Source organism: Panicum hallii, chromosome 6 (genome assembly GCF_002211085.1).
Source record: "Panicum hallii strain FIL2 chromosome 6, PHallii_v3.1, whole genome shotgun sequence".
Lineage (NCBI taxonomy): Eukaryota > Viridiplantae > Streptophyta > Magnoliopsida > Poales > Poaceae > Panicum > Panicum hallii.
This window is the reverse complement of record NC_038047.1, coordinates 8897244-8912426: the sequence shown is the minus strand read 5'-3', so window position 1 is coordinate 8912426 and position 15183 is coordinate 8897244. Positions and strand designations below refer to the sequence as shown.

Here is a 15183-nt window from a genome sequence, read left to right as displayed (position 1 = left end):
TAAATATTGATAATATAAAAATGACTTTGACCATTTATGTTAGTACTTCATCATCATCATCACCATCACTAGAAAAACATCAGACTATTGCGCCAAAAAAGAAGAGCAGAATACAAAATTCCTTGTGTAGTTTCGCGATGGATCGTGTTGTCTGGAAAGAACGAAAGCCTGTACTGAAGCAGCACAATAATAAATAGGCAAGCGACCGAAAACATCATAAATCATACCATGGGCCTCTCTTTCAATTTCCCAACTTGAGGATACAGTAAGCTGTGGATGAAAGAAATACAAACCACTATAGCCTTTACTCTCCCACGTGCACACAAAAGCCAATAATCCACCCTTTAAAAATAGGCAAATGCCGCATACATGTCTTTGACTAACTCGAGAACGAACCCCTGGTTTAAGCCTAACTAACAGAACTGCTACCTTGGTCCATCATCAGCTGGATCAAATTTTGATTTGATACCATGGCTGATGAAGTTGCTTGACTATATTTACTTATTTCAGATAATGGAAAAGAGTGTTCTGGCCTTCTGCAGCTTGTCATGCATACATCCCCAGTTAATCATAATTACTGGTAGAATTTGTATGTCTTGGCTGTCATAATGATCTGCCGGAGCCCTCCGATCGGAGCAAACACCAGCAGCAGCACTCCAATGATAATGCAGATCTGAAGAACATGGGGGTCAGACAGAAAAATCAGAGGTCAATCTTAACAGAGGCATTCTGCTGAAGCCAAAACTGAAGCTTCAGGTCTGAAAAAGGCATTTGTTCCTACCCAGTTCGTTAACCACGAGAGGCTGAACCTTTTGGGCTTGTAGACTGCGAGCCACATGATGCATGGAAGCTGGAAGAGACAAGTAAATTTTGGTCAGGTCTCTGGTTACAACTCTAGACCTGATTTTACATCTCAATGATGTTGCATTGTTGCGGGAAAGAAAATTAGCCAATTATGGATCTGAGGAAAAGCTTACAAAATAAGTTGTTGGTGCGAAGGCTAATCCGCCGAAGAAACTGAGCAATCCACCAAAGAAGGGGAAGCTGATGCCGATGAACATTGTGAACGCTGCACAGGTTGCAAGTAATCAGTCTTGTTTGTTACAGTGTCAGGCGCTCCCCTTTGTTAAGTACAGCTTCAGAGTTCAGATAGAGGCATTACCAACATAGAAAGTGCGGGACATGAGACGGAGTCTTAGGCTTGGAGCGAACCGCAGCTTTTTCACCAGAAACGACTCCATCATGTCGAACACCGGCATTGCGTAAACCTGTGCTGACAATGAGATTCAGTAGTTCAGAGATGATACACTATGCAGTTACTGAGTTTCATGTACAAGCGTGATATATATGAAAATTGAAAACACGCATGTACCTGGTAACTGCCGATGACATGGATGACGACCATCATGTTGGCGGCGGCAATGAGCCACTTGGGCTTGGAAAGTGTGATGAGGATGTTGTCGTCGACACTGTTGCCGAAGGCCCAGTACCCAACGAACGTGACAGGGAAGTAACACAGTGCGACGATGATGTAGGCGACGAGCGCGCCCTTCCACATGGCATGCTTCGATGGCTTCTCCGGCGTGGACGGCATGGTAGCCTGGATCTCCAGCACCACGTTGTGCCCCGAGTACGCGAACGCCACGTCGCCTAGACCCCCCAAGACGCCGAACACCTTCCCCGGCGTCGTGGTCGCGCGCAGGTCGTAGTCCACGTTCGCCTCCCTCCCCTTGTCCAAGGATGCTCCCCACGCGATTGTCGAGTAACTAGCACAAGTAGTGTTCATGTCAATGATCATATCATCAGAGCTACATATAGTCAAGTAACTTGCACAAGTAGTGTTCAGTTCATGTCAATGATCATCGAAAGCTAATAATAAGCTATATATTCTGTTTTCGGATATTTGCCGGATATGCTACAGTAGCTGGGTATATATAGTAGGCTAATTTTTACCTGATTGACATGACTGCGGCGGCGAGGGAGACGCCGGAGATGGAGTTGAAGTTGGGGAGCTGGGAGAGGACGAAGTGGACGGAGGCGAAGATCATGATGAAGTAGGAGAGCTTGATGTCCTTGCACCTTCCGTCGCAGATGACGTCGTGGAACTTCTTGAGGGACTGGCCGCCGGTGACCATGTAGATGATGTTGAGGCTGACCTCGACGACGAGCTGCTGCGGCACGACAATCCAGAGGCCCAGCTTCTCGCCGAAGACGTGCTGGCCGAGCTCGTGGTAGCGGTCGAACCGCTTCCCAGGCACCATCTCGTGCATCTCCACCATCTGCCACAGCGTGTACAGCGTGATGACCCACGACAGGACCATCACCACGATGCCAGGGCCCCTGCGAATTCGAGTCGAGTCGTCGTGACGTGGTTGGTCAAAACAAATAAACTGAACAGAATTATATTCAGGAGATCGAAATACTGTAAGGGAGTTGACTGAATCATCGATCAGTGTGGCATGGCGGCCGCCTTGGTGGAGAAGAAGGATTATATTGTGGACGTGAGAGTTACCATCCGAGCTCGGACATGGCGTAGGGGAGGCCGAGGACGCCGGCGCCGACCATGGCGGTGACATTGTGGAAGGCGGAGTACCACCACTTGGCGTTCCTGGAGCCGTTGATGGGGAGCCACTCCTCGAGCTTCTTCTCCTCCGCGGTCTTGCTGTCATCCTGCGGCCGGTTTTGGCAATCGGTTGTTATTAATTAGCCCTGACGCCCGTTGAATCAAGAGCAAGGATAGATGGCAAGGTGCAGAGTCTGAACACCTCCTTTTGACCCAGAAACGAGATCCAAAGGTTCTTGGAATCGTAATCCATAAACTATGAGAGAGAGAGGGAGAGGGAGAGGGAGAGGGAGGGAGGGAGGGAGGGGGGGGGGGGTGGAATTCTGCACGTACCTTGGCAGGAGGAGGATAGCTCGCGGGCGCTTGGGTCCCCATGGCTGATGGATGGCCCAGAGGTAGGTAGCCTTGAGCAATGGAGATCAAATGGAGAGGGTCACTGCAGAGACGACGGAGGGAGATGGGACTAGGGGCCGGGGCAATATGAAGAGAAAGAAGAGCCGGCGGGAGGCAGGTAAGGCTCGTCTCTTCTTTATTGAGCGCAGATGGACGAGAGCTGTTGCTGTGTGAATCTACAGCCCGGACGATGCGGGACGACGACCCGGCCAGAGCGTCCCCGATCTCCGTCCAATCCCCGATGGCCACGGTGATATCCGCGACTAATATCTTCCCGGAGCTCGGGGAGTTCGTTTCTTTTCTCTCTCTCTCTCTCTCTCTCTCTCTCTCTCTCACTTCTTGTTTAATTAATTAACAGATGAATCGGCGGGCAGTTAGTTTACTCGAGCAGCTCTGAGGTACACGCCGCGGAACTGGAAACAGGATTAAATCTACTACCCCTTCAGATCGAGTACGTCCCGCGGTTTGATGAGCTCACACGTACGCGTGTGTCCATCTATGATTCGATGAGTGACCTGACCTCGTTCGGTCGTCGCAGGTTGGGTCGATCTGCCAGGGTCGCTGTACTCTGACAAGCAAGTCGCGCCATGCGTGCGTGCCCTCTTCAGGGATTCGATCATAAAAGTCAGCAAACTAGCATGCGCATCGATCGATCGAGAGCCCAAGTTTGACTCCTCAACTGCGCTCAGTCGTGGATCATGCCGGGTGACAGCGACGTATGTGGACTGGCCGGGTTTGACGAATCGACCGGGCGGGCGCTAAGATAGGTGAAACTCTGATGGGCTGGGATCATCTCACGACTTGACTCTCCTCTCCTCTCGCCGTTTGTCTTGTACTCTTGTGGTTGGACCGGCACCTGGATGGGCTACCCAAGTTGAGTAGTACACGCGCGACGACATGTGGTCGGCAGCAGATTCGTCGAGAGCACGCGGGTGTCAATGGATGAAATTGCATTGGGGAGTGGGAGTACCTTTCCTCCGCTGATTTTGTTTCCGAGAAAAAATCTGAAGTTTGGTCCATGAAATCTCGAGCTCGTATTTATATGAATGAGTGTGCGTGCGTGTATATAATTATCTGCATCTCTACCTATTTCGCAAAAAAATAGAAATCTCAAACTTGTAGCGACATCATGTCTGAGCGGCGGCCACCGTGAAGCAAGCAGTCTTCCATGCCGCTGCTCCTTATGATCACAACCGCTATCATCGTCGTTCATCTCACTGGCCTAGCTCTTGACCGAAGCAGCTAGAAGCTTAGATTCAGACGGCGGAGTAGGGGAGAGGAGGAGGCTAGGGATGGAGACCACCTACGTGGACGTCATGCTCGGAGTATCCACCGCCACCATACTTCTATCAAGAGAGGGGTTTCAGTGAAACTTCAGGTTTGTTAATTGGTTGGGGCTGCGGCTTCGTTCTCCGACATACACGCCATGGAATACTGAGTTATCCAACTCCTTTCCATAAAAAAAAAACAGAGGGAATAATCTAACTCCAAACCCTAGGTCAAGACGGCGCTTGTAGCAATATGTATCCTTTTTCTTTTGTCTTAAAACTTATGGTACATGTGCTTGTGATTCGCCCAACTATCCCTTCGACGACTAAATTAAAATTTGGAAGCAGGAGAAGACACCTGTGCGGCTACTTTACGATCCCAGTCTGTACGCTGCACTCTGGCAGTTCAGACGTGCCCTGCTCATTGGACTAAAAAAGAGTAAAATGTGCGCCTGAAGATTCCAAGTTTGACTCCCGGCCGCAATCACGCGCATCTTGGCTGGCTGGCTGCCGGTGAAAGCGACGACGGGCAGGTCGTCGACTGAGGTCCGGCCCATTTGCCGGATTTTCTTCCAAGCTGAAGGGGACGAGGAAACGTCGTCGCAAGCGCAGCCTCCTGATGAGCTAGCAGGAAGAGGTCGACAGCGACGGTTGGTTTGTTGGACCAGGCGACGCGCGCGGAAGGAAGACTTGGGGATGGATACAGACGAAACCTGTTGGGATCATCGACTCGACGACTTGACTGGCCCTCGTGGGTTGGGCGCTTGCTTGCTGCTGTCCTGTATTTGGGGCGGCGGCACATGGGGGGCGCCTATGGAGTTGAATTGGATTGCAAGTACACGCGCGACAGGTCGGCAGCTAGCTCCTCGCGCCGAGCATGCGGATCTTAGTAAATTGTGCGAGTCCCTTTCCTCGTTCGTTTTGTATCCGCGAAAAATCGAAGGTTCGGTCGAAAAGATCACTGTGAGTCAAATTATTATTTCTATGATTGCAATGAATGATTAAGCACCTCTTTTTTATTGTCAACATGCTAAGATTAACCGGCGTATTGTTCATATAGCTATTGGGTTAACCCTAAAGTCATATCTCGTATGCTTGGATATTAGTTAATTTGCATAAGATAGAAAGATAGAAAGATAGATTTTATTAATTTTGTAGGGGTTATGCTATTTGGTTGTTTCTTTTTCACATAATGACTTTATTTTCATAAATAGGTTACATCTTTTATGCAGGATATTTTTAGGGGAGCATAATGGCTACGACTTTGATTCCCACTGCAGCCTGAGGAATCAAGAGACACTGTTTATTGGGCAAGCAAAAGTAGAGATCACCGCTTTAGAATCCTCGCCAACGGTGGATGGAGAAACAATAAAAGATTTTTCTTTTGATTACTTCCTTTCGTTGTTGTACACTTTTACTTATTATTTGTGATCAGCTTTGGAGATAAGATTGCTGTAAGAACTTGGCTGCAGTGTGTGGTTACAGAGGCAAAAGACTTTCCTTTTTCGTAAAAAGGTTGGATGGTACTAAATCAGCTCATACCTAGCTAAAATAGAGGTAGATTCAGAGTTAATTTGAGGGAAGGGGGTTCATTTTCCTCTTCTTTGATGAGGACATCACTCCTATGGATATACAAGAGATTCCTCCGCTGGACATTCAAACCATTCAAGATCCAATCACAAGAGCTCGCGCGCGATAATTAAATTTAGAGGTGAGCTCGCTCCTAAGCGTTTCTATTAATAATTGTGAGAATAGTTTGCTACCTAATTTTTAAAATATGATTAGGAACCAAAGAGAGGTCCAAGGAACACATGGAGAGGAGCATGGAGGTGTGGAGGAACAGCAAGGGCCGCCAAGCCACATGGAGTCCCAATCCAATTTAACTTCGAGTCCACCTCGGAGTCCAGGAGCAGCCTGACGTAAATTGGACGCCCAGGCCACATCCGAAGTCCGAATTCAACAATCCACTTATGGACGGAAAGCTAATTTCATGGAGCTTCTATTGGCGTTGGTTTCAGGCCCAAACTCATTCTAAGTCGTTGGGAATTGTCCGAGGAAGTTGGCGTCCAGAATCTGTCCCGGTGCTGCGACATCGTAATTTGGCCTTTGGGCCGTGTATCTTCGTTGAGCCCATTAGGAGCGCGTCCAAGGGGAAGCCACGCCCCTATTCCCTATATCTCAGTAGCCGTCGCCCTCATTAGGGTTCGGGTTTTGCTTTAGATCAATCTATCTTTGAACAATCGCCGTCTTTCGGTTTGTAGAACCCCAATTTTCGAGCTTAATCATTCATCTGCAGTTGTCACTTCAATTTGAGTGCTGCATTCTTTTCGAGTTCTTGCTTGTGTTCTTCGTTTCGCAGGCAGGGATTAGCCTTCTCGGTGAGGTCAACCGGATTGTGACTACGGTTGATAACCAGAGAAGTTGTGGTGCTAAGATTGCGGGGTTCGAGTTGTTGACTTGAAGCCGGATCGGTGTGTCGCATTCCGACCAAAACGAGTTATCCTTCACCTGACGGAAGATCAGGCACCCCCGTTCATATCATTGTTCCTCTTCTTTCTCTTCTTCCTTCTCCTTTCCTCCTTCCTCCTCTTCATTCATGGCTAGAAATCGTAGGAGTGGCTTCATGGACTGCATGGGGATGGGGGACTAGAGCCCCCAGCCCCCACACGGAATCAGCCTTAGAGCTAAAAACCTTCTAGGCAGTAAATGGGGGATCGGACTAGAGCCCTCTCAGCGCCCATACTCGATCCACCCCTAAGCTAAATATTTTCTAGGTATAGGGTGGGTAGATCAAAACATTCTAGGTATAGGGTGGGTAGATCTGCCCCACGCTGGTCTGTCTTTTCTTTTTATAGTCAGCATTTGATTTATTAATTTTAGCGCAATTGATAACTTTTGATCTTTAATATTTTTTTATATTTTCTATTCTGCATTACAACAGTTGTGTTTTTAACAATTCATAATGTGACATTCAGGTAATTAGAATTATAAACACTAGATTTTTGTGTGAAGTGTGTATGCTTGCTATTGTGTATGTGTGTCAAATTTAAGTACAAAGGAAAAAGGGTATTATTGTAATTCTGTAAAATATAGGCCCTTTAGTGTTAATTGGGTAAGAATGGGAGGTAGAATCAAAAACATAGGAAGAATGTGACACTCTAGGTGTCAAATTTGTATCATAATAGGAAAGAAATTGTAATAGATATGTTAAATTCTATGAAATTTGGGTGTTTGTGTGAAAATAGGGATCTAGATGTGAATAATGCAAAAGTATGGATCCTTTTATGCAAAATTATTGAAGTATAAAAGTAACTTTTAAAGTTAACTTAGGATCAAAATGTAAGAATTCAAGTCATCATGATATTGCATGAAAACTTGCAATTATGTCCACAACTACAGGAAATCTACCTCAGTAAGGACAAAATTTACTTAAATACAACTTTTATTCAAAACTTAAAATTAAAGTTATGTACTTTAGGTTTTTGAACTTGAACCCTAAAGCAAAGTTGTAGGGTTTTAAAAACTCTGCAACTTCTACTTTGGTCATTTCCTTATTAGGGTTTTGAATTAGCAGGAAATTTTACTTTACAGTAGGGTCCCTGAGATTTTTGATATTTCCACAAAGACCCTTCGGACCCCCCCTCCTTTCTTCTTCCTCTGGCACCCCTCTGCTCCCCTGCTCCTCACTGCCGCCGGTGCAGAGCACCTCCCCGCTGCTGCTATGCAGGCCGCTGCCGCTCCACCTCCTACTGCCACCCTCCCATGCGTCGCTTGGACGCCAGCCGCCGCCCTCGCCCTCCCCTGCTGGCCCTTTCCCGCGCGCACCACGCCGACCCGAACGCCGCCCGGCCGACAGCTCGCCGCCGCCGTGGCACGGGCCGAGCACCCCCTCCGGACCTCTAATCTCGTGCTCCTGAGCTTCTGCAGCTCGTGACCATTCTATTCTCCGCTTCAACTCTTCCGCACAACACCCCGAGACCCGAGCTCCACTGCCGCCCCTGTCGGTGTTTAACCGGCTGCCCATCGAGGGATATACCCAAGGTGGTAAGTTTTGGGTGAGGAGACGCCGAGATCAGGAACTCGAAGGTGCAAGGAACACAAGACTTTTAGACAGGTTCGGGCCGCACGGAGCGTAACACCCTACATCCTGTATGATGGTTTGTATTCCCTTTGGTGTAGAATGACCTAATAATCTTCTATTTTTAGGGGGGTCCCTGACCTCCCTTATATATCCAAGAGGTCATAGTTACAAAGATGCTAACCAACCTCCATCGAGGGATCAAACTAGAACATATCTCGAGTAGATCCTTCTCCGTGTTGGTTAGCTCTATCTCCTATTTAAACGGGATAAACAAGAGATAAACAAAATGAATAAGAGATAAGACGGGCTTAATCTCTTAGACTACGTAATGCGCCCAGCCCGGTGGCCCCGGGTCTGACAAGCCCCCGAGCTCTTCGTAGCTGAGTACTGCAGGCTTATCGAGTATTTTCGAAGCAGTCTTCGACTTCTTCCGAAGCTTCGTCTTGAAGTCCTTCTTCGAGTACTTGCTTGGCTGCATCGAAGCTATGAGGTGCTCATGCCCCGAATTTTTGTTATGGTGTGCGATTTAAAAATCGCACTCCATATGGAGTAGCCCCCGAGCCTTAGGTTGAATCGGAGAATCAGGCTGAGGGTCCCATTTGTCTGTAACCCTACTTATCCTTCAAAAGATTTGAAAAATAAGTAGTCGATGCCACGTATCCCGCAGCCCCCGAGCCTTGAATCCAAATCCCACAAAATTTGGAGATAAGGATCCAACAACTGTGACATGCAGGCTAAAAATGACAACTTGCAAAATTACCAAAACGATGGTACAAATGATGGGTATTAGATTATTAATTTGAAAAATCGCTTTTTTCGGGCGAATCAAACCCTGAAAAAAAAATGATTAAGCGAATATCCAATCCAAATAATCCATCAAACGACCCCTCAGATTCGGAATATTCTCGGAAGTGATTCCTGAACTTCAGAACAGTAACTTTTCCCCACCCCGCTAGTTATTTAACCCCGCGATAACGGTAGGAAAAAACCATGCTTTCAATCTGCATTCTACCAAAAGCCACCGAAATCCCCAATCCGAGCCAAGCACCGCCGCCATCCCCCAAGGCGATTCTCCCGCTCCGACCTCCCCGCCCCTTTCCCCGCAGCCCCCGAGCATCTCGTGGCCAGCGCATCGGAGATGGCGTCCAAGAAGTCAGAGATCGAGGAAAGGAAGAAAGATGCGGAGCCATCAACCGCGGAGTGGACACACAGTAAGTGCTCCCTCAACAATCTGTACAAACTAGTTTCCGAGGGGTTGCTGCAAGAAAGGAACCTTGTCAACTGGCGCCCCTCTTACCGTGAACCTTTCCCCATGGAGAATGTCGACGAAATCATCACATTCTTCCATTTTGCCGAACGGGGATTGGCCCTCCCCACTTGTTCCTTCTTTCGTGGCCTTCTTTATTATTACGGGCTTGAGCTCCATCACCTCAACCCTAATTCCATTTGCCATATTTCCATTTTCATCCACTTCTGCGAAGCATTTCTCGGAATCGAACCCCACTGGGATCTATTCCGCTTCCTCTTCCGCGTCAAACCCCAGCCTACCACGAAGAAACTTGCTGTAATAGGGGGCGCCGGCATCCAACTGCGACAGCAGGCCGGCGAAAAATACCTTTCGTACAGATTCCCCTCAAACCTTCCTGGGTGGAAAAACCAGTGGTTTTACATCGAAAACCATGCTCCCCATCTTCCAACAAAGTCGAACAGACCGCCTGTGGTGAGGGGGGAATGGAACCTTGAACCCTCCGGCATGGAGATGACTCAAGTCAGAGAGCTGCTGGAGACCATCGAGGCACAGAAGAAGAAGGGAGTGACCGGCGCCTCCGTCATGTTCTCATTTTACAAACACCGCGTCCAACCCATCCAGCAGCGCTATTGCTGGGCTTCGAATACACAGGCCCTGCTGATCCTTCTCGCATGTGCGCAGAGGAGTTGCTAGATGAAGTCGCGCTACAACGAGTTCAGCGGGTGTTGCTAGACGTGGACGCCGTGCCGTACGTGCCCACATTGTTCTCCGCACAAAATCCGCCCAAGCCGGTAAGTATTCGACTTCTTTTCGCTGAAGATACCTGCTATTGCACCGTTACTTAACTGAAGAACTTTCTGCAGGGACACACGGAGCTGTACTGCAGCTACCCGCCGCAACCTGACCTCCCCCGACCATATCATCTCCTCCCTTCTACTGCTGCTGCAGCCAAGAAGGCTCGCCTTGCTACAGCTCAAGGCAGCAGCGAGTCCGCCGAATGCGTGGACTCGCAGGCGGGAGAAGGAGCCGAAGGAGAACCGCGTCGGGGCAACTCCTCCGACCAGAGCGTGGAGTTGACCGGCGCTCTACCACTGGTGCCAAAGGGCCAATGACAAGTGCGCAAACGCAAGGCGCAAGAAGTCGAGTCCTCCAGGTACTGAGTTGCTGTTTTGGCGAGTTGCTAAGTATCAATGGTGCTGAATACTGATAGTATCCACTTGTAGTCTCCCTGCTCTGCCACCCGGGACCGAGCCCGAAAGGGTGGAAACAGGCCCATCCGCTATCGCTGCAGTGACTATTGCTGTGGCGGGGACCCCCTCAATCGGCCGAACAAGCCTCGCGGCCAGCAACAGATATTCCTCGACGGGCCTGGCGGGTGAAGAAGGCCGCCAAAAAGAAGTCGACACTGTGAGTTTTCCTCCGGTCGCTTGAAGATATTGCTCTTGCCAACTTGGATAACCATGTCTTCGATATCATCAGGGCTGCAAGCGCAGTACAACTTCAGATGGACCCAGGCACGGCTACTGCGGCCCCAGAGCCATCAACCCAGGCTGATCCCTCCAGTGCGGAGCCTGCCCCGACTGCTGCAGCCTCCGAGCCCTCGGCGCTTGGAGGGCCAGTACCCACGGAGGTGGCCCCTGAGGCAGATGCGGTGCTTCCCGACTTGCCGCCTCCCGAGCTCCGACAAGACGGAGCCGGACCTGGTGGCGGAGAACAAGTCATAACTCTTGATGCCGCTTCTACCGATGGCACAGGTACGTGCTTATCTTCCCGCGACTGGTTACCGAGGTCTGGGCACAATGTGTTGACTACATTGTATAATTGCAGGTGTCCAGCAGCCGCCGCCCGGAGATATCGTCGGGTCCTCGGGGAATCCCCGTGAGATGCTGAGGGCCGGGCCGGGGTACAAGAACGTCATCACCACCGACCTGGTGGACGACCCCCTGCTGACGGCAGAAAATCTGAAGACCTTCAAGAGCACCTTCAAGGAATTATACAATTTTTCCATGGTAATACTTGGGTAATGTTCCAGCTGTGCACATTGGTGAGTTGTTTATGACGCAATCTCCGCCTTTTGCGCAGCATGTAATCACCAACTCCCAGAAGAAGTCAGAGAAACTCAGCGCGGTTGTGAGTGATGCGCGAGAGTTAGCTGCCCTGGACAGGCGCGTCTTCGAGGAAATTACAAAGAATTGCTATCTGCAGCGAGAACTGGACATGCTGAAGCACGAAAGAACTCGAGAGACTTGGCTGCTCAAGAATGACCTGAAAAACCTCAAGAAGGCCAACTCCAAGCTCCAACAACAGCTCAAGAAGCAACAAGCAGAGTACTAGGAGCAGCTCAAGGCAGAGAAGAAAGCGCACCAAGGTAGGCGAGAAGGACGAGCAGCTGCGCAAGGAGCTGGAGGACCTCCGGGGGGCCGCCCAGGAGCTGGTGGACATGGTGGATCCCCCAGAAGAAGGCGAAGCAGGCCCGTGGCCCCTGCTGGAGCGACTCCTCGAAGCCCCGAAGAAAGTGCTCAAGTTCTTATCTGAGGCTCCAGTCGCATGCGTGAGCAATGCCCTTGCGTTTGTAAAGTCCTTCGTGCCGAACACGCAGCTGGACATTTTTGCGCAAGGGATGGCGGCAGACTGCATGGACGAGCGATTCGAAGAGTACCTGCGAGAAGCCCAACCTATAGCAGAACAAATTGTACACAGTGTACTGCAGGATTAGGGTATGAAAAACAAGTAATTGTTCCCTTATGTAAATGTTTCACGCGATATCTCTATTTGTATGTGTGCCTTAGCTGAATTGGGGTCCAAGCTTACAAGGCCCAAGTAGTAGACGTTTCCCTGGGTGCAACGACCCGAAGGGGAGCTAAAAACTTGTCCAACAGATTAGCCACGACTCGGTCGAGCGGGTCTAAACATGTTAGGAAAGAACGCGAGCATCGTCGCGGGGTTGCCGTGCGTAGGGCAAAAAAGAAGGGACTACCCCGAGTGCGGCGACTCGGAGTGTAGTCGAAGGTCGCTCCTGCTGTGAGCGTGCTCCGTAAGCTAGGTAGGACCCGGACGGACGGATCAAGCTTGCTAGGAGCAGGTGCGGGCGGTGCTGCGGGTTTGCCATTCTTTTTGGCAGAAACAAGACTGTTCTGAGTGCAGACACTCAGGATGTAGTCGAGATAGCTCTTTATGCGAGCCTTGCCAGCGTACTGCTGTTAAGCTAGTCGAGCGGATCGACTGTGTTGGAAAAAATGCGACTGCGGTCGCGTGTGACCATCCGAGGTTACGGCGGAACTCGATATGCAGAGGAGTTAGCCGGAGCTGAGGGTTCCGTCAGGAATGGAAGTCGAAGGGAGATGATCGTGGCCGTAGCCCCCGCATCATTCGCGACAAGAAGTCGATTTATATATATATGTGTTTGCACGTGACCCTGGCCATCGTGTAAGTAAGAAGGCATGTACAAACCGAGTCATGTGGCTCGTAGCCTCCAAATTGACACGGGGAGAAAAGATCTTCTGGGCCCCTGGGGATTCAGCGATCACCGGGCCTCGACTTAAGGGTAGAACTTGCGCAGGTTCTGAACGTTCCAGGAGTTCGGGACATCGCGACCCTCAGGGGATTGTAGTCGATAAGACCCTGGCCTTGTGACCTGCTTGACGACGAACGGGCCCTCCCACCTTGAGTTGAGCTTGTGTAGGCCAGATTCATCCTGAATACGACGCAGGACTAATTCGCCAACATTGAATGACCGCTCCCTGACGTTGTGATCATGATATCGCCAGATCCCCTGCAAGTATCGAGCCGACTGGACAAGGGCGGTGCAACGAGCTTCTTCCACGGAATCGAGCTCTAACTGTCGCGCCTCGTCCGCCTTACCTTCATTATACATTTTGACCCTTGGGGACTTCCACATGATATCAGCTGGTAGAATAGCTTCAGATCCATATACAAGGAAGAAAGGTGTTTGGCCTGTGGCTTTGGACGGCTGAGTCCGAAGCCCCCAGACGACATGTGGTAGCTCATGCACCCATTTGCCTCCCTTCTTGCTGTTTTCATCATAAAGTCTTTTCTTGAGGCCGTCAATGATCAAGCCGTTCACCCTTTCGACTTGTCCGTTGGCCCTTGGGTGTGCAACCGAGACATATTTAACTTCGATGCAAGCATTCTCATAGAACTCCCAGAACTGGTTTGCCGTGAAGTTTGACCCTAAGTCCGTGATGATGGAGTTGGGGAAGCCGAAACGATGCAGAATGTTTGCGATGAAGTCGACGACCCGATCTGGCGTGAGCTTGGCTATCGGCTTGTACTCGATCCACTTAGTAAACTTGTCGATAGCCACTAGAACATGGGTAAAACCGCCTGGTGCCGTCGTGAAGGGCCCGATCATGTCAAGACTCCAACAGGCAAAAGGCCAGGATGGCGGTATGGTGATGAGGCTATGAGCTGGAACATGCGTCTTTTTGCCGAAGAATTGACAATTTTGGCACCTGCGCACGAGATCCTCCGCGTCGGTCACTGCGCTGGGCCACCAGAAACCGGCTCTGTATGCTTTCCCCACCAGCGTTCTTGAAGCCGCATGGTTGCCGCAGACGCCATCGTGGATCTCCCGCATTATGTCGTAACCATCTTCCTTTGTGACGCACTTCATGAGAACTCCTGATCGGGCGCCTCGCCGATAGAGCTTGTCGTCGACCAGGATGAAATCCTTGCTTCTTCGTAAGATACGTGCTGCTTCTGCGCTCCTGGCGTCGATTCCCGCTGGTAATTGTTGATCTCGAATGAAGTCGATAAAAGCCCCTCGCCAGTCCTCTACCAGCACCATAACCTCTCGATCGGGTGGTTGGGGACCCACGTCGATGGCTACCTACGGAGAAGACTTGATGGATGGCTGTTTGAGCTCCTGGATGAAAACTCCCGATGGGACCTGGGCACGTGTGGACCCCAGTTTGGATAGGGTGTCCGCGCCAACATTGTGCTCCTGCAATACATGATGAACCTCCAGGCCGGAGAATTTGCTTTCCAATTTGCGCACTTCCTGTACATAAGCGTCCATTATCTCCTTGTTGCAGTCCCATTCCTTGTTGACCTGCTGAACAACAAGAAGAGAGTCGCCATATACAAGTAGTCGCTTGATCCCTAGTGATATCGCCAAACGGAGCCCATGAAGCAAAGCTTCATACTCGGCTTCATTGTTGGATACCGCCCACAGGATCTGAAGGACATATTTCAACTGTTCATCTTGCGGAGAAATAAGTAGAACACCAGCGCCGCCACCGTCGAGCTTGAGGGACCCATCAAAATACATGGTCCAGTGCTCTGACTTGTCCACTAGGGTTGGGACTTGATTCTCCCTCCATTCAGCCATGAAGTCGACTAGAGCCTGTGACTTGATTGCAGTGCGTGGCTTGAAGTCTATTGACAAAGCCCCCAGCTCCACTGCCCACTTGGATATGCGCCCCATGGCATCTTGGTTATGAAGGATATCCGCCATCGGGAAGTCCGTGATCACAGTGATCTTGTACTCGTCGAAGTAATGGCGTAGCTTTCTCGATGTGATCAAGATTGCATACAAAAGCTTTTGAACAGCAGGATACCGTACCTTGGATTCGGAGAGGACCTCGCTGATGAAGTAGACAGGCCTCTG

General features: G+C 50.0%; 1 protein-coding gene across 1 annotated transcript; it reads right to left on the bottom strand.

The window, feature by feature from the left end:
• Positions 1-208: 208 nt before the first annotated feature.
• On the bottom strand, positions 209-3195 carry LOC112897538 (lysine histidine transporter 1-like). The gene is made up of 8 exons (XM_025965851.1): positions 2897-3195; positions 2513-2670; positions 1954-2340; positions 1373-1766; positions 1163-1268; positions 978-1069; positions 782-850; positions 209-673 (listed from the first exon to the last, which is right to left on the bottom strand). The coding sequence occupies exons 1-8, from the start codon at positions 2936-2938 to the stop codon at positions 575-577; spliced, it is 1347 nt and encodes a 448-aa protein (XP_025821636.1). The 5' UTR covers positions 2939-3195; the 3' UTR covers positions 209-574.
• Between the last annotated feature and the right edge of the window lie 11988 nt (positions 3196-15183).

Bases quoted from the DNA above. Each gene is read 5' to 3' on its own strand.
- LOC112897538 (XM_025965851.1), bottom strand. From the start codon at position 2,938: ATGGGGACCCAAGCGCCCGCGAGCTATCCTCCTCCTGCCAAG. The intron at 2,671-2,896 runs GTACGTGCAGAA...AACCGGCCGCAG, and splicing joins GCTATCCTCCTCCTGCCAAG to GATGACAGCAAGACCGCGGA. The intron at 1,767-1,953 runs GTAAAAATTAGC...TACTTGTGCTAG, and splicing joins GCCGCAGTCATGTCAATCAG to TTACTCGACAATCGCGTGGG.